This window comes from Globicephala melas, chromosome 4 (assembly GCF_963455315.2).
Source record: "Globicephala melas chromosome 4, mGloMel1.2, whole genome shotgun sequence".
In the NCBI taxonomy this organism is placed as follows: domain Eukaryota; kingdom Metazoa; phylum Chordata; class Mammalia; order Artiodactyla; family Delphinidae; genus Globicephala; species Globicephala melas.
Window position 1 is genome coordinate 69,451,189 of NC_083317.1, and position 19,988 is coordinate 69,471,176.

Below are 19,988 nucleotides of genomic sequence, written 5' to 3' on the forward strand. Positions count from 1 at the left end.
CACTTTTCATCCTAAGTGCCAAGGACTTCAGGCATTTCAGATTTTCATTAATTTTATTGATTCTTTGGTCAACAAGGAAAAGAGATGAGGGATTATTTTTAAATGGAGTTGAGAGGCAGAATTTAAAAGAACAAAAATTACACAGTGAAGTTCCTTTAGACTCCTGGGGCACTTGTCTTCTTCCCCTCTTGTCCTTAATAGTAATTTTAAAAAGCGCTGACCGTGTGCCTGCGGTGTGGGGTTGGCTGTGGCTGGTGGACCCGGGGTGGCGCACGCCACCGATCCTGCCCAGCCTCCGCAGGCACCCCCAGCCTGGAGCATCTGCTGACACTTGAAAGTGAAGGATGATACTTTTGCCCTTTATCTGTGTAGGTAGCCGGAAGTGATCTGGGTAATTCAAAAGGGAGAATCATCTCCAGATTCAATCCCATTTTATGCCCATTTGCCTTGGGAAGGTGATGTGCTTGTACTTAACCATGGGTTGTCATAGCCTTGGTGTCCCTCTCCTGACCTCCAGACAAAACTCTAACTGCCCACAGGACACCTCCACCTGAAGGTCTCCTAAGCCTCGCAAACTCAGCATCTGAAACGGAACCTGCGGTCTCTCCTCCCCTACCCCAGCTTCTTGCCCTCCTCTTGAGGTGGTACCTTGGGGGCACCTTCTCTTACAAGGATCCAGGGCGCCATGCCAGATACCTGGCTGTCTTCCCTCTCTCTTTCTCACCCTCCCTCCCCAAACAGTTGGGAGTCCTCAGTCCCTTCCTAGCGACTCTCGCTCTGTCCACTTCACAGACTCCACTGTCACTCCCCACATCCGGGTTTCCAGGTTCTCACTCTTGCTCCCCAGGATTACAGCCTCCGAACCATTCTTGCTGCTCCATCTCTCCCCGCCAGTCCACATCCCATGCTGCTCTCAAAGCTCACATCACATTTCACTGCTCAGCTTACAACCCTCCACTGACATCTTGCTGCCCGCAGTATATGGTCCAGGTTTCCTAAAGCCTGTGTCCAGGGCTCTCCATGGTCCCTTCTACCTCCCCAGCCACATCTTCTCCTCACAACAGGTCCAGAAGCACAGAAGTGGTGCTTTCAGAGCCCTCTACACACTGGGCTGCCCCACGGTTCTGCCCCTTTGATCTTCCCTTTGCCTGGAGCCCACATCTCACTCTTTCACCTGGCTAATTCCTACCTGAGTCAGGGTCAAGTCAGGTGTCACCTCCTTTGGGAAGCCTTCTCTGCTCTTCCCTCTCTTCACACCATCAAGAGAGGCTGCTACCTTGATATACCACACTGACCTTTATCTTGATAGATTTCTTTGTTGAGTTGTGATTTTAATCACGTCATATGCCAAGTTGTGCTAACACTGTATCTGAGTCCATGTTTGCTTTCCACACTGGCTTTTAAGCCACTTAAACTCAAGAACCACATATTAATCATTTTTGCCTTGTATAGTGCCTGGCGTGTAATGAGTGTCCGATAAATGCTGGTTAAACGTAACTGAAAAAGTAAATTCGCTTTTCCGTTTAAAGGGGAAAAATGGAATGAGGCTGTGACTCTGCCTTCCAGGAAAGCTGGCGTGATCTTTGCAGCTTCTCAGCCTACACCTGTGCTCCGTCCTTCCCTGCTCTACTCTGCAACTGAACTGCAGCCTTTAGCTCATACCAAGCTATGGACCCTGGGTTCCAAGCATAGCGATCCTCTTCTCCAGAGGTTTAACACGTTTCCTGGCTATATCACTTGACTACTCTGGGCAGAGACTTACAGAAAATCCAAATTAAACCAGTTTGAATAATAAAGAGGATTTCTTGGCTCAGGTACTAAGCAAGTCCAGACACAGTGTGGAGATCAGGCAAGGCTTGATCAGGGCTCTGCTTGTTTCCTGCCATTGTTTTGGCTACACTCTTTCTCTGCCCATTGGCTTCACCCTCAAGCTGCCAGCAGAATGGATACAGCAATTTGAGGTGCAGGGTCACAATGACAGTATCAGAGGAAGAGAAGTCATATCTAAACGACTACAGTTCTGTTTTCCCAGGAGCTTCCAGCAAACTGCCATTTGTGTTTTATTGTACTGAATTGGATAACATTCCCGTTTCTAAGACAGTCCCATGGGTCAGGAAATGTCATACACTGATTGGCTTAGATCTGGTGTCCTGAGAAGGGGTAACCCTTAGAGTGACCAGGCTTTCCCTTGGAATTGAGGTTCTGGTTAGCTCCCCTAAAAGTGAGTGGGCCACCTGTGGGAGAGGTGGAAACCTAAATGAAAACCAGGTACAGAGCCATGGGGAGGAAAATGGCTCAATGCCCACTGTGCTAGGCAGTATTCACTCTACCCTTAAAATCCTCCTCTGCTGGTTCCTCATGGGTCATAGCAGAAACCCTGTGAGGCTGTGGAGTCACAAGAAAAGGTGACTGCATTCAGAGTCAGTTCAACAACGTGTGGTCGGGCAGTGTAAGTGGGATGGGGCATGTTAGGATGCCCTGTGGCTTCCAACAAGTGTCTCTCTCTACTGCTGGGGCAGTAGGGAGTGGATTAAACCTCCCACTTGTCTCCACTTCACCTGTCCCTAAAGCACGCATTGAGGGGGGGCGTGGCTTTTGACGATTTCTAAAAGCTTTTAAAAGGGGAAATAACTAGGGAAAGTGAGCAGCTTCCTCCCCGTTCTCCTTGGTCCTCTTACTCATTTTCTCTCTTCCCCTAGGCTCTGTAGGGAGACATGGAGGCTGGTGGCAGGGCCTTCTGCTAAGGAGGAGGGCTCTCCTGGGAAGCCAGGGTGTGGGCCACCCCCGACCCTGAGCAGGATGACTGGTCCTCACTGGGCCCCAGCAGGAAGGCTGCTTTTCTCCCAGTAGCTCTGAAAGTTCCTTGCTGTTGGACCCATACCCCCATGATGACTGTGCGCCTTCTTTCCCCCTCTAGATGTTCGACTGGATAAGCCACAACAAGGAGTTATTCCTCCAGAGCCATACAGAGATTGGAGTCAGCTACCAGCACGCCCTGGACCTCCAGACGCAGCACAATCACTTCGCCATGAACTCCATGGTGAGTGCAGGGTCTCTTCTCGGGGGCAGGAGAATAACGAGGGGGACGGGGCTGCGGTGGAGGGGGCAGAAACAGACTTCCAAGCTGAGGAGGAGTGAGCAACTCTGAACACGCGGCCCCTCGTAGCATTCCATTTGCCAAGACAGGGACGAGCGCAGGACACGTGGTGAGCCGGCTGTTCCCGCAGCAGATTATGGCCTCATTTCTGCCTCCGGACCCTGCTTTACAGGGTGAAAGGAACGTGCTAGGGTTGTAGAAGCCATCAGCCCAGTGCAGGACTAGAAAGGAGAGTGCCCAGTTCCACTCCGCTGACTAAACCCACTGGCATGTGTGAGCCACTAAGCTGGGATGAGAGGCACCTCAGGCTGTGGCGCGTTGGAAACGGTTGAGTGCACTGGGCTGCTTAGACTAGAGAAGAGGAGCCTTGCGGGACACAGTTGCTGCCTTCAGTTATGTGGAGGGCTGCCTTGGAGAGAAGAGGGTGGAATTGTTTTGTGTTGGTCTAGGAGGCAGAACAGTCCAGGGGACGGCAGTTGGAGGGGGAGGCAGCGCATGACTCAGGAGGTGGGATGTACTGGAAGTTAGTGAGCTCCCCGGGATGGGGAGACTTCAAGCAGACGCTGAATTCAGAGAGGGATGTTTGCTAGCTGTGTGGCCATAGGAAATTTACCTGTCTGTGCTTCCATTTCTTCATCTGTAAAATGGAAATAATAATAGCCACCTTATAGGGCTGCCATGAGGATTCAATGAGTTAATTGTAAGGTGGCTGGAGATGTGCCTGGTACATAGTCCATTATCAGTAAATATTGGTATTATGATAATGATGATGCTGGTGATACAGGAATCTAGTCCAGATGACTCCTGTGATTCCTCGTAAAACTAACACTTTGGGATAGTCATTTTTCCATGTGGTCTCCCCAAGACTTTGAAATCTTGTCTGCCCCTTGAACCCGTTGTATCTGAAATGTCTGCAGCCTAAGTATGTCTCGACATCTCTCTCTCTCCCCTCTGCCAGCTCTTCCTGCTTGTACTACTGGTCCAAAAGAATAGCTCCACCATTCCCCGTATATCTGAACTCCAAAGACACCATATCATTTCATCTGGTGATGCTGGGAGAGGGGCAGGTGTTAGAAAAACATAAACACAGAGGATCACAGAGGCCAGAAAAGAAGATAATTTCATTTTCTATGGAGTTGTTTTAACAGTGTTATACACTGGACTGTGTTATACACAGAAATAATTCTGGCCTCAAGTTTTCAGTGTCTAGTTAGGGAGATAACTCAGACAGTCATGGTACAGCTTGATATGTGCGGTGATAGAGATGCTGAGTGACGTAAGAACCGTACAATCTCAGTGGTTTAAAGTAATAGAGGTTCATTTCTTGTTCCTACCACATGCCCATCACTGGCTGATGGGGGCTGTGCTCATCGCACTCACTCGATGAGACTCCCAGACTGAGGGAGCAGCCACTGTCTCAGATGCAGCCAGTGCCTCAGCAGACAAAGCAAGCAGCCAAGCGCACGCTAGCTCTGAAACCTTCCACCTAGAAGTGACGCATTTCACTACCCAGCACAGTCACACGGCCACATCTAACATTGCGGGTGGAGGTATATGGTCCTACCTCCACATGTTGGGCAGGAGAGAGTGGGTGTTTGTGGATAGCCCTAATGAGTAGCACAGGGAGCCATTGCAGGATGTAAGGTAGAGGTGAGCAGCGTGAGATTTGAATGGGAAGGGACCTCTGGCTGCGGAATAGAAGGTTGTGGGACCAGGCAGGGAAAAGATCAAGATTGACTGTGTTACCAATTTGGGCCACAGCAGTCTTGTCTTCATCTAAACGTAAAGACTAGTCCAACTAGTCTTCTATAATTATGTCTCATCCCAGGCTCGCTTTAGTCACAGAGGAGCAAACCGATTGATCACAGGTGATTAAGAACAGGAACTCAGATCTAGTCAGGTTTGATTATCTGTGTGCCTTGTGGATTTCCCCTGGTGAATTTTACAAATTCTGTGCCGGAATCTTCATGTCACCCAACTGCCTGGCCCTAAGGCAGACAAACTCATTTTAATAAGAAGCAAAGACAAACATGATTAGGGAGGTAAGTCTACCATCAAGCCCTTCAAAACAATGAACTACAAAGTTAAACAGAAAGAACCTTTGAATTATCTGCACCACTGCTCTTCTCTGTTAATATGGGTAACTGAGAGTTAATAACACATCAAAAACCTTGCCTCTGACAAATTTACTTCTGAAGTCTCCATTTTCAGGACAAAAAAAATAAAAACGAGGGAGGAAATTTACTGAAGGGAAGCATCTTCTGGAGCTGGGAGGGAGGAAGAGGAGGTTTAATACACAACAGCCAGTTAGCATGTTCCAGCCCATCTCTAGTCTCCCTTTGCGGTGCCTGTTTAGCCTGATTAGGCTGGCTCTCCTCTCTGGCTGCAGGGCAGGGGAAGGGAAATCCCAGGGTTGTTTGATCAAATTGGCTGAACTGGTGCGTTATAAACGCGGCACGTGCTTTTGTTAACTGGGAGGTTTACAGGTTGCTTATTAAAAGGGACTTCCCCTAAGACGGATGTCAGCAACCCAAGGAGGTGAATAGAGGGAATTACAGACTCCTTTTCTCTGGCCTGAGTGATGGATGTTGCTGCCAAGAAACGGATGAATTTAAGCAGCTACTGCTGGAGCCCAGTGACTGTAGGAATGATCAGTTACTCAGGGGAAGTGAGAATGTGGATTGTTTTGTAAGTTCACTGAGGCATTTCCTTTTCGGTTCTTGGAAAAGAACCTATACATATGCCCACACATCTGTCCATGTAAAGGTACATGCTTTAGGTACTTTGTTTCAGGCTATTTTCAGGTACTTTGTTTCAGGCTACAGGTGAGTTCTTTGCTACTGAATCCTGTTTTATCAGTGAAATAGGCCAGTGATCCCTTACCTTTCGGGGAGGTCACAGACCCCTTTGAAATCTAATGAAAGTTGTGGGTCTTCTTTCCAGAGAAATGTATGTGGACAACTTTTTTTTAGGCATTTTCAGGGGATTCAAGGGAATCCTAAAGCCTATCGATCACCCTCCCCAATATAAGATCCCAAGAACCTCATGACTTCTTTCTTCATTCATTCCACAAATAATTAAGGATTAGACATTGTGCTGGATGTTGGGCATATAGTGGTGAACAAAATGGTCTGTCCTCGGAGGTTCCAGTGGAGAGACAGGTGATATTATATAATCTCATAAGTAAATATATAAATACAAATCAATAAGTCTTATGTTGGAAGAGTAAGTGCTGCTATGATGGAGGATAACAAAAGGGGCTCCATTTAAATGAGGGGAGGTCAGGTATATTTTTCAATTAATAATCAGTACTGACTTAATGCTTATTGTTCATTCATTGATAGTAATTAATGGTCTGTGAATTAACTGTATAAAGTACCCGTTCTTCTTTATAATTTAAAGAACCTCTAGGTATACTGTTTGGTAAATGAAGATGATCTAGTTATAATTCATCTGTTTTTTAAGTTTAGTTTTCATGTCTAGTTTTATATACCAGTTAAAGACCCGACCCCAGCTGAGGTGGCCATTACTGAGAAATAATTGCATATCATTAAATCGTGGAAGCAAAATCAGAAATTTCCTAAATTTTGTCTGTCAATTGGTACCAATAAAGGCTATCAATTATTAACATGTGGATAGTGTGGGAGTATAATGCCCCACTGAGTATGGTACACGAGCAACTCTGAAAGAAAAAGGTTAAAATTGGTTGATCTTTGGCTTTTTGTTATAACATGTTTTTTTGCAGTTTCCACTGGGGAATCCTATTCTTTTGATCTTTAATAATAAAAATAATAACCCACCTACTAAATCCAGTAGGAAGATATTCTCTGGCTTCTTATAGTGCCTCGTAAAGCCAGGTTTCCTGAGCTCTCTGGGGCCCTCCTTTTTCTTAATTTCGCCTTCTGTTGTGAAAGGCTTTCTCACAAATTCTCCTTCCCCTGAATGTGGCCTCCTCCTCTGATGGGAGTGTGGGCAGATGGAATTAGGATCGGGTTGTACTGTAACATGCAACAGAACAATCAGGTAGCCATCTATGCTCCAGTTCCTCGTGAAAAAGACACTCACAGGAGTACATACAAACAACACAGTCTTATTTACAATTTTAATTAGCCGGTTCTTTGGGGAAAATAAATTGCTAATGGTTTCTGTCTAGAGTTTTAAAATATGAAGTGATACTCATTTTCTATTGTTACGACTGTGAGGACTCACATTAGTGATAACCACGTGCAGCTGGACAGTAGGAAGCCTTTCTGCTGCCGCATGTTGATAGCTGCTTTAATCCTATTAATTTGCTCACCAGAGGCACATACTGCCACTTGATGGTGTGCAAATCAGACCAATTGCAGCAAAGCCTGTGGTGCTCTCTTTGTTTTGAGGGGAAGTTAGAAATGGTAGCACCAAGGAAAAATCAGATCTGGTGCAGGAGAGGTAAAGATTCTGAGCAGGTTTCCTGACCCCAATTTGAGAAGCCTTGCTCTGGGGTCCTCTGTCATCTCTGATTCTCAGCAGCCCCAAACCATGATTGCACAAGTAATTCCCTACCCCCAAACAGACAGCACTTCCTATGATGAAGTGACCCCACTTCCATCGCCCACACTCCCATCAGAGCAGGAGGCCACACTCAGGGGAAGGAGAATTTGTGAGAAAGCCTTTCACAACAGAAGGCAGAATTTAGAAAAAGGAGGGCCCCAGAGAACTCAGGTTTTGGGGAACACACGCGTGCACACACACACACACACACACACACACACACACACACACAGGCACACACATGATTGTGATGTTTAATAGCCAGGATTTGACCCTGTCATAGCCACAGAGTCTCTTAGTACACATAAAACCTGTTGAAAAAGAGATGAGTCTTAGCTTGTATGCATTAGTCTTTTCAGTACAATTTTTTTTTCAAAGAATCTTGTAGTAGACTTGCTAACAGTGTAGATTTCTTTTTGGCTTCCACCCCAGTCCTAGAAAATCATAATCTCTGGGGGATGAGGCCCCCAAACCTCCATTTTTTAACAAGTTTCATGGGTGATTTATGTACATATTAAAGTTAGAGAACTGTTGTTCTGTGGAGATGTATATGTATTTATAAAATAGTAACACCCTAAAATAAAGCATTACAGGTTCTGAAAGAGAGTCCACTTCTAGTATGACAGCATGAGGCACTATCCAACCTACTCTCCAGTGAAACTGGTGGACATTATTTTAAAAGAACCATTTAAAGTCTCTAGAAATGGTCCTAAGTGCACACAGCAAATGAAACATTTATTCAAGAAAATTTACTAAAACTTGGTAAGAACAGCGAATCTCTGGTATTTGAACCAGGACCCTCTTTCCTCCCACCTCCCAGCTCAACGAAATGGAAACGCTACTCCAGACTAGTACAACCAAGAACACAAGGTCTCCTTTGCCCCCAGCTCCCAATTGAAGGACTGTCTTCCCAGATAGGACATTTTCTATCCTGGTCCAAGCTACCTGTTGCTGAATTTAAGTTCTAGGTGAGTGTGGCCAAGAGGTGGGGACTCCTTCTTCTGCCTTGCCCCCACTCATGGAGCAGAGGCTATACATGGGCACAACACTGCTGAGAAATAGTGTTGTCTGGGAATAGAAACAAACTATGAAACAGAGAGCCCCAAATCTTTTCCCAAAGCAACTGCATTTATTTGCAATAGAGAGTAGAGAAGTTCAAGCCAATAGCACTCTCAGAAATGCCCTTAGGGAAGTTATGGTGAGAGGCAACTGGGAGAAGATTTCTAGAGTCACTGGAGATATAGGGTAAATAGTAGGCAGGGTGGTTTGCCAGAGAGAAAGAGACTTCCTGGGGCCAGAACAAATCTTAAGTAGTGACCTCAGGAACTGTCCCTTCAAAGGAGCTTGGATTTGATTGGATAGATCTGTGAAGCAGATCTATATTTATACCCCAGGACATTGTTGAAAGCAATAGAGTAATGAGCTGGAAATGAGTGGAATTTAACAGCTGGGTGTGGTCAGGGAAAGAGAAAGTTAAAGAGAGGACTGCGAAGACCAGTGTCATCCCAGGGTGACTGTGGGCATACCCAAGGCTGCATCCCCTGAGGAGCAACATCAGGGGTTTCCCACTAAAATAATCCAGCCAGTCAGTAAACAAATAAGCAGGCAAATAACAATAACAAGCCCCAGAAGTGTGGGAATCAGTGCCCAGAGATGCTACGATGTATTATCTAAGTGTCCAGGTTCCAACAAGCAATTATGAGCTATGAAAAGAAACAGAAATGTATGACGGGGTAGGGGGGAACAAATGGATAAAAAGCACACACAGGAAAAAGCAAGAAACAGAAAATGCCTGTGAGAGTGACCAGGTATCAGATTTAACAAAGATTTCTAAGTAGCCATTATAAATATGTTTGTTTTTTAAAAAACAAAAACTGAAGGAAACTATAATTGAAGAAGTGAAAGTAGGTATGATTCTCTCACCAACCAGAGAATATCAATAAAGAGATAGAAATTATTTTGAAAAGTACCAAAAGGAAGTTCCGGAGTTGGAAAATACAATCACTGAAATGAAAAATTCACTAAAGGAGGTCAACAATAAGTGAATTGGAAGAAGAACCTTGAAGATAGAGCAATAGAAATTATGCAATCTGAAGAACAGAGAGAAAAAAGAATGAGGAAATATGAACAGAGCCTCAGAAAAATGCAGGACATCATCAAATGTACCATCATATGCATAATGGGAGTACTAGAACGAGAGAAGAGAGAAAGGAACATTTTTTTTAAATTATAGCTGAAATCTTCCCAAATATTGAGAAACAATCTACATAGCCAGGAAGCTCGAGGAACTCCAAGTAGGATAAAGGAAAGAGATCCACAAACAAATTCATCATAGTGAAAATACTGAAACCTAAAGACAGGGAGAAAATCCTGAAAGCAGCAAGAGAAAAAGAAGTTGTCACAGGGGAATCCCAATAAGAATAATAACTGATTTCTCATCAGAAACAATGGAGCCCAGAAGGAAGTAGAATAACATATTCAAAGTGCTTAACGGAAAAAAACTGTCAACCAAGAATCCCATATTCAGCAAAGCTATCTTTCAGAAATGAAAGTGAAATAAATATATTTCCACGTAATCAAATACTGAGGAAATTTGTTGCTAGCAGACACACCTTATGAGAAACAATAAAGGAAGTTCTTTATGATGAAAATGAGTGACCCCAGACTCTCTCTTTTGAATCTGTATGAAAAAGACAGAGAGCACTGGGAAAGGTAATTTTATAACTATAAAAGACAGCATAGGGCTTCCCTGGTGGCACAGTGGTTGAGAGTCCGCCTGCCGATGCAGGGGACACGGGTTCGTGCCCCAGTCTGGGAGGATCCCACATGCCATGCAGCGGCTGGCCCCGTGAGCCATGGCCGCTGAGCCTGCACGTCTGGATCCTGTGCTCCGCAACGGGAGAGGCCACAACAGTGAGAGGCGTGCGTACCACACACACAAAAAAAAAAGACAGCATAAGTGCAAATTTCTTCTTCTTTCTTCTCGTCACTGATTTAAAAATCCATTGTATAAAATAGTATGTATACATTGTACTACTGAGCTTATAACATATAGAAATGTAACATATTTTCCAGTGACAGCACAAAGGAGATAAGAGTAATGCTGTATAGGGCTAAGGAAGTTACTCCAGATGGTAACCTGAATGCACAGGAATAGAAGAAAACATCCAGAAATGATAAATAAGGAGGTGAATATAACAAGAGCTATAAACTTAAATTTACTCTGCTTTCTTCTCTCACCTTCTTCAAAAGACATAAATTTATAAAAAGTGATACAATCTAATGCTGGGTTTATAACATTTATAAATGTAATATGTATAATAACGTCACAAAAAGAGGGGAAGGTGCTCACTCCCTCTTGGAAGAGCACCAGAATCACAACTAACTGCTGAACAGTCATCAACAGGAAGACACTGGAACTCACTGAAAAAGATACCCCACATCGACAGACAAAGGAGAAGCCACAATGAGACGGTAGGAGGGGTGCAATCACAATAAAATCAAATCCCATAACTGCTGGGTAGGTGACTCACAAACTAGAGAACAATGTTACCACAGAAGTCCACCCACTGGAGTGAAGGTTCTGAGTCCCACTTCAGACTTCCCAACCTGGGGGTCCAGCAACAGGACGAGGAATTCCTAGAGAATCAGACTTTGAAGGCTAGTGGGATTTGATTGCAGGACTTTGACAGGACTGGGGGAAACAGAGACTCCAGTCTTGGAGGGCACACACAAATTAGTGTGCGCATCAGGACCCAGGGGAAGGAACAGTGACCCTGTAGGAGACTGAACCAGACCTACCTGCTACTGTTGGAGGGTCTCCTGAAGAGGCAGGGAGTGGCTTTGTTTCACTGTGAGGACAAGGACACTAGCAGCAGAAGTTCTGGGAAGTACTCCTTAGCATGAGCCTTCCCAGAGTCCACCATTAGCCCCACCAAACAACCCGGTAGGCTCCAGTGTTGCGTCGCCTCAGGCCAAACAACCAACAGGGAGGGAACCCAGCCCCACCCATCAGCAGACAAGAGAATTAAAGTTTTACTGAGCTCTGTCCACCAGAGCAACAACCAGCTCTACCCACCACCAGTCCCTCCCATCAGGAAACTTGCACAAACCTCTTAGATAGCCTCATCCACCAGAGGGCAGACAGCAGAGGCAAGAAAAACTACAATCCTGCAGCCTGTGGGGAAAAAAAACCCCACATTCACAGAAAGATAGACAAGGTGAAAAGGCAGAGGGCTATGTACCAGATGAAGGAACAAGATAAAACCCCAGAAAAACAACCAAATGAAGTGGAGATAGGCAACCTTCCAGAAAAAGAATTCAGAATAATAATAGTGAAGATGATCCAGGACCTCAGAAAAAGAATGGAGGCAAAGATCAAGAAGATGCAAGAAATGTTTAAGAAAGACCTAGAAGAATTAAAGAACAAACAGAGATGAACAATGTAATAACTAAAATGAAAACTGCACTAGAAGGAGTCAATAGCAGAATAACTGAGGCAGAAGAACGGATAAGTGACCTGGAAGACAGAATGGTGGAATTCACTGCTGCAGAACAAAATAAAGAAAAAAGAGTGAAAAGAAATGAGGACAGCCTAAGAGACCTCTGGGACAACATTAAACACAACAACATTTGCGTTATAGGGGTCCCAGAAGGAGAAGAGAGAGAGAAAGGACCCGAGAAAATATTTGAAGAGATTATAGTCAACAACTTCCCTAACATGGGAAAGGAAATAGCCACCCAAGTCCAGGAAGCACAGTGAGTCCCATACAGGATAAACCCAAGGAGAAACACACCAAGACACATAGTAATCAAATTGGCAAAAATTAAAGACAAAGAAAAATTATTGAAAACAGCAAGGGAAAAACAACAAATAACATACAAGGGAACTCCCATAAGGTTAACAGCTGATTTCTCAGCAGAAACTCTACAAGCCAGAAGGGAGTGGCATGATATACTTAAAGTGATGAAAGGGAAGAACCTACAGCCAAGATTATTCTACCTGGCAAGGATCTCATTCAGATTCAATGGAGAAATCAAAAGCTTTACAGACAAGCAAAAGCTAAGAGAATTCAGCACCACCAAACCAGCTCTACAACAAATGCTAAAGGAACTTCTCTAAGTGGGAAACACAAGAGAAGAAAAGGACCTACAAAAACAAACCCAAAACAATTAAGAAAATGGTCACAGGAACATACATATCGATAATTACCTTACACATGAATGGATTAAATGCTCCAACCAAAAGACACAGGCTCACTGAATGGATACAAAAACAAGACCCATATATATGCTGTCTACAAGAGACCCACTTCAGACCTAGGGACACATACAGACTGAAAGTGAGGGGATGGAAAAAGATATTCCATGCCAATGGAAATCAAAAGAAAGCTGGAGTAGCTATACTCATATCAGATAAAATAGACTTTAAAATAAAGAATGTTACAAGAGAGAAGGAAGGACATTACATAATGATCAAGGGATCAATGCAAGAAGAAGATATAACAATTATAAATATATATGCACCCAACATAGGAGCACCTCAAAACATGAGGCAACTGCTAACAGCTATAAAAGAGGGAATCGAAAGTAACACAATAATAGTGGAGGACTTTAACACCTCACTTGCACCAATGGACAGATCATCCAAAATGAAAATAAATAAGGAAACAGAAGCTTTAAATCATGCAATAGACCAGATAGATTTAATTGATATTTATAGAACATTCCATCCAAAGAGAGCAGATTACACTTTCTTCTCAAGTGCACACGGAACATTCTGCAGGATCCATCACATCTTGGGTGACAAATCAAGCCTCAGTAAATTTAAGAAAACTGAAATCATATCAAGCATCTTTTCTGACCACAAGGCTATGAGATTAGAAATGAGTTACAGGGGGAAAAAACGTAAAAAACACAAACACATGGAGGCTAAACAGTATGTTACTAAATAACCAAGAGATCACTGAAGAAATCAAAGAGGAAATCAAAAAATACCTGGAGACAAATGACAATGAAAACATGATGATCCAAAACCTATGGGATGTAGCAAAAGCAGTTCTAAAGGGAAGTTTATAGCTATATAAGCCTACCTCAAGAAACAAGAAAAATCTCAAGTAAACAATCTAACCTTACACCTAAAGGAACTAGAGAAAGAAGAACAAACAAACCCCAAAGTTAGCAGAAGGAAAGAAATCATAAAGATCAGAGCAGAAATAAATGAAATAGAAACAAAGAAAACAATAGCAAAGATCAATAAAACTAAAAGCTGATGCTTTGAGAAGATGAACAAAATTGATCAACCATTAGCCAGGCTCATCAAGAAAAAGAGGGAGAGGACTCAAATTAATAAAATTAGAAATGAAAAAGGGGGAGTTACAACGGACACCGCAGAAATACAAAGCATCCTAAGAGACTACTACAAGCAACTCTATGCCAATAAAATGGACAACCTGGAAGAAATGGACAAATTCTTAGAAAGGTATAACCTTCCAAGACTGAACCAGGAAGAAATAGAAAATATGAGCAGACCAATCACAAGTAATGAAATTGAAACTGTGATTAAAAATCTTCCAACAAACAAAAGCCCAGGACCAGATGGCTTCACAAGTGAATTCTATCAAACATTTAGAGAAGAGCTAACACCCATCCTTCTCAAATTCTTCCCAAAAAATTGCAGGGGAAGGAACACTCCCAAACTCATTCTATGAGGCCACCGTCACCGTGTTACCAAAACCAGACAAAGATACTACAAAAAAAGCTTACAGACCAATATCACTGATGAATATAGATGCAAAAATGCTCAACAAAATACTAGCAAACAGAATCCAACAACACATTAAAAGGATCATACACCATGATCAAGTGGGATTTATCCCAGGAATGCAAGGATTCTTCAATATATGCAAGTCAATCAATGTGATAAACCATATTAACAAATTGAAGAATAAAAACCATATGATCATCTCAACAGATGCAGAAAAAGCTTTTGACAAAATTCAACACCCATTTATGATAGACACTCTCCAGAAAGTGGGCATAGAGGAAACTTACCTCAACATAATAAAGGCCATATACGACAAACGCATAGCAAACATCATTCTCAATGGTGAAAAACTGAAAGCATTTCCTCTAAAATCAGGAACGAGACAAGGATGTCCATTCTCACCACTATTATTCAACATAGTTTTGGAAGTCCTAGCCATGGCAATCAGAGAAGAAAAAGAAATAAAAGAAATACAAATTGGAAAAAAAGAAGTCAAACTGTCCCTGTTTGCAGATGACATGATACTATACATAGAGAATCCTAAAGATGCCACCAGAAAACTACTAGAGCTAATCAATGAATTTGGTAAAGTAGCAGGATACAAAATTAATGCACAGAAATCTCTTGCATTCCTATACAATAATGATGAAAAATCTGAAAGAGAAATTATGTAAACACTCCCATTTACCACTGCAACAAAAAGAATAAAATACCTAGGAATAAACCTACCTAGGGAGACAAAAGACCTGTATGCAGAAAACTATAAGACACTGATGAAAGAAATTAAAGATGATACCAACAGATGGAGAGATATACCATGTTCTTGGATTGGAAGAATCAATATTGTGAAAATGACTATACTACCCAAAGCAATCTACAGATTCAATGCAATCCCTATCAAATTACCAATGGCATTTTTTATGGAACTAGAACACATCATCTTAAAATTTGTATGGGGACACAAAAGACCCCGAATAGCCAAAGCAGTCTTGAAGGAAAATAACGGAGCTGGAGGAATCAGACTCCCTGACTTCAGACTATACTACAAAGCTACAATAATCAAGACAATATGGTACTGGCACAAAAACAGAAACATAGATCAATGGAACAAGATAGAAAGCCCAGAGATAAACCCACGCACCTATGGTCAACTAATCTATGACAAAGGAGGCAAAGATATACAATGGAGAAAAGACAGTCTCTTCAATAAGTAGTGCTGGGAAAACTGGACAGCTACATGTAAAAGAATGAAATTAGAACAGTCCCTTACACTATACACAAAAATGAACTCAAAATGGATTAGAGACCTAAATGTAATACCAGACACTATAAAACTCTCAGAGGAAAACATAAGAAGAACACTCTTTGACATAAATCACAGCAAGATCTTTTTTGATCCACTTCCTAGAGTAATGAAAATAAAAACAAAAATAAACAAATGGAACCTAATGAAACTTCAAAGCTTTTGCACAGCAAAGGAAACCATAAACAAGACGAAAAGACAACCCTCAGAATGGGAGAAAATATTTGCAAACGAATCAATGGACAAAGGATTAATCTCCAAAATATATAAACAGCTCATGCAGCTCAATATTAAGGAAACAAACAACCCAGTCCAAAAATGGGCAGAAGACCTAAATAGACATTTCTCCAAAGAAGACATACAGATGGCCAAGGAGCACATGAAAAGCTGCTCAACATCACTAATTATTAGCGAAATGCAAATCAAAACTACAATGAGGTATCACCTCACACCAGTTAGAATGGGCATCATCAGAAAATCTACAAACAACAAATGCTGGAGAGGGTGTGGAGAAAAAGGAACCCTCTTGCACTGTTGGTGGGAATGTAAATTGATACAGCCACTATGGAGAACAGTATGGAGGTTCCTTAAAAAACTAAAAAAGAATTACCATATGACCCAGCAATCCCACTGCTGGGCATATACCCAGAGAAAACCGTAATTCCAAAAGACACATGCACCCCCAATGTTCATTGCAGCACTATTTACAATAGCTAGGACATCGAAACAACCTAAATGCCCATTGACAGACGAATGGTTAAAGAAGATGTGGTACATATACACAATGGAATATTACTCAGCCATACAAAGCAACGAAATTGAGTAATTTGTAGAGATGTGGATGGATCTAGAGACTGTCATACAGAGTGAAGTAAGTCAGAAAGAGGAAAACAAATATTGTATATTAACACATATATGTGGACCCTAGAAAAATGGTACAGGTGAACTGGTTTGCAAGGCAGAAATAGAGACACAGATGCAGAGAACAAACATATGAACATCAAGGGGGGAAAGTGGCAGGGGTGGTGGTGGTGGTGTGATGAATTGGGAGATTGGGATTGACATATATACACTAATATGTATAAAATGGGTAACTAATAAGAACGTGCTGTTTAAAAAAATAAATAAAATAAAATTCAAAAAAAAAAGAGGGGAAAGGGAATAAAGCTATACAGGAGTGACATTTTAATATCTCAGTGGAATTAAGTTAGTACACCTCTGAGGCTGATTCTCATAAGTTAAGATATTCATGTTAAACCCTAGAGCAACAGCTAAGAAAATAACAAATAATAATAGAGGAAAAAAATAGAGACAAAAAAAATTTAAAAAAAAACAAAAAATAATAGAGGAAAAAGTTAGCAAAGATATTAAAATACTACGTTATAAAATATTCAGTTAACACAAAAGAAAGCACTATAGAAAGAACAGAGGTATAAAGACAGACGTGACATATAGAAAAAGTATAATGGCAGGCATAAATCCAACTATATCAATAATGACATTAAATGTGAAAAGGTTAAACAGTCTAATCAAAGGTAGAAAATTTTCAAATGGATTTAAAAAAAAAAGTTCCAACAATATATTGTCTATAGGAGAAACACTTTAGATTCAAGATTATGATAGATTGAAAATAAAAGGATGGAAACAGATGTATTGTGAAAACAGCAATCATAAGAAAACCCAGAGTGACACACTAATAACAGACTTTTAAATAGACTTCAAAACAAAACAAAACAAAAATGTTACTGGAGAAAATGGGGAACATTTTGTAAAGATGGAAGAGTTACTCCATCCGGAAGATATAAAAATTATAAGCATATGTACCTAACAATGTAACACCAAAATAAATGAAGCAAAACCTGACAAAAATGATGAGAAATTCAATTCAAAAATAATAGAGACTTTCATACCCCACTTTTGTTTTGTTTTTTTTTTTGTGGTACGCGGGCCTCTCACTGCTGTGGCCTCTCCTGCTGCGGAGCACAGGCTCCGGACGCGCAGGCCCAGCAGCCATGGCTCACGGGCCCAGCCGCTCCGCGGCATGTGGGATCCTCCCGGACCGGGGCACGAACCTGCGTCCCCTGCATCGGCAGGCGGACTCCCAACCACTGCGCCACCAGGGAAGCCCCATACCCCACTTTTAATAATAGTTAGAACAGCTAAGCAGAAGATCAATAAGAAAATAGAAGACTTGAATGAAGAAATAGACTATAAACCAAATCAACCTATAGAACACTCCACCCAACAACAGCAGACTATACATTCTTCTCAAGGGCACATGAAACATTGCCCAGAATAGACCATATATTGGCAATAAAAGAAATCTGAATAAATAAAAGGGATAAAAATAATATAAAATACGTTCTCTGACCACAATGGAATGAAATTAGAAATCAGCAACAGAAAGAAATTTGGGGAATTCACAAATATGTAGAAATTAAATAACACTCTCTTAAATATACAATGGATCAAAGAAGTAATAAAAAGGGAAATTAGAAAATACTTTAAAATGAATGAAAATGAAGACTCAGCATATCAAAACTTATAGGCTGCAGCTAAAGCCATGCTTGGAGAGAAATTTATGGCTGTAAATACCTCTAGTTAAAGAAAGAAAAAGAAAATCTAAATTAATATCCTAAACTTCCACCTTAAGGCACTAGAAGAAGAAGAGCAAACTAAGCCTAAAACAAACAGAAGGAAGGAAGTAATAAGGATTAGAGTGAAAATTAATGTAATAGAGAAGAAAAAACAGTAGAAAAAAAATCAGTGAATCCCAAAGCTGGTTCTTTGAAAAGATCAACAAAATTGACAAACCTTTAGCTAGAATAACCAAGAAAAGAAATTACTGGCATCAGAAATGAAAGAGGGGATATTACTACCAACCGTACAGAAACAAAAAGGATTATAAAGGAATACTACAAACAATTGTACACCCGTAAATTAGATAACTTAGATGAGATGGACAAAAACCCAGGCCCAGAGGGCTTTACCACTGAATTCTATCAAACATTTAAAGAGTTAATACTAATTCTTCAGAAGCTTTTCAAAAAAAAAAAAAAAAAATAGAAAAGGAGGAAATACTCCCAACTCTTTTTATGAGGCTAGTATTACTTTGATACCAAAACCAAACAAAAACATTACAAAAGAAAAGAAAGCTACAGACCAATATTGCTTATGAATATGGATGTAAAAATGTCCAACAAAATGCTAACAGCAAACCAAATCTAGAAACATACAGAAAGAATCATATACTATGATGAATTGGGAATTACCCCAGGATGGTGAGGTTGGTTTAACATCAGTAAAATAAAAAACAAAAATCACATGATTATCTCAATCGACCCAGAAAAACTATTTGACAGAATTCAATACCCTTTCATAATAAAACAAACTGGGACTAGAAGAGAACTTCCTCAGCCTGATAAAGGGCACCTATGAAAAACCCACAGCTAACGTCATGCTTCATGGTGAAAGGCTGGATACCCTCTCCCTAGAATCAGGAACAGGATAAGTCTGCCACTTCTAATTAACACTGGAAGTTCTAGCCAGGACAGTTATTCAGGAAAAAGAAAAGACACCTAGATTAGAAAGGAAGAAGTAAAACTATCTGTTTTCAGATGTCATGATTTTGTATATGGAAAATCCTAAGGCATTTACTATCAAATTATTAGAACTAGTAAATTATTAGAATTAATAAATGAGTTCAGATTTCAGGATATTTCTACACACAGTGAACAATCTGGAAGTGAAATTAAGAAAACTATTCCATTTATAGTAGCATCAAAAAGCATAAAATACTTGGGAAAAATTTCACAAAAGTGCAAAACTTGTACTCTGAAAACAATAAAACGTTGAAAGAAATTTAAGATCTAAATAAAGGGAAAAACATCTCATACTCATGGAGTGAAAGACTTAAATATTGTTAAGATGGCCATGCTCCCCAAATTAATATACAGATTCAGCACATCTCTATCAGAATCCTAGCTGGCTTCTTTGTAGAAGCTAACTAGTGGATTCTAAAATTTGTATGGAATTGCAAGGGACCCAGAGTAGCCAAAATAATTTTTAAAAAGAACAAAGTTGGAGGACTCATATTTCCTGATCTCAAAATTTACCACAAAACCACAGTAATCAAGACAGTATGGTACTGGCATAAGTATAGACATAAAGATCAATGGAGTAGAATTGAGAGTCCATAAATAAAGTCATATGTCTGTGGTCAACTGATTTTTGACGTGTTCCATGACCATTCAATGTGGAAAGAATAGTCTTTTCAACAAATGGTGCTGGGA

The 19,988-nt window shown here is 41.2% G+C and overlaps 1 protein-coding gene across 20 annotated transcripts in view; it reads left to right on the forward strand.

The window, feature by feature from the left end:
- The window catches only part of KALRN (kalirin RhoGEF kinase), a 646,553-nt gene that overhangs the window by 242,643 nt on the left and 383,922 nt on the right, over positions 1-19,988 (forward strand). For all 20 annotated transcript variants that reach the window (XM_060298164.1, XM_030858647.2, XM_060298165.1 and 17 more), the window contains exon 6: positions 2,918-3,040. In XM_060298164.1, coding sequence (XP_060154147.1) covers positions 2,918-3,040 — 123 coding nt within the window. The remainder of the gene's footprint in view (positions 1-2,917; positions 3,041-19,988) is intronic.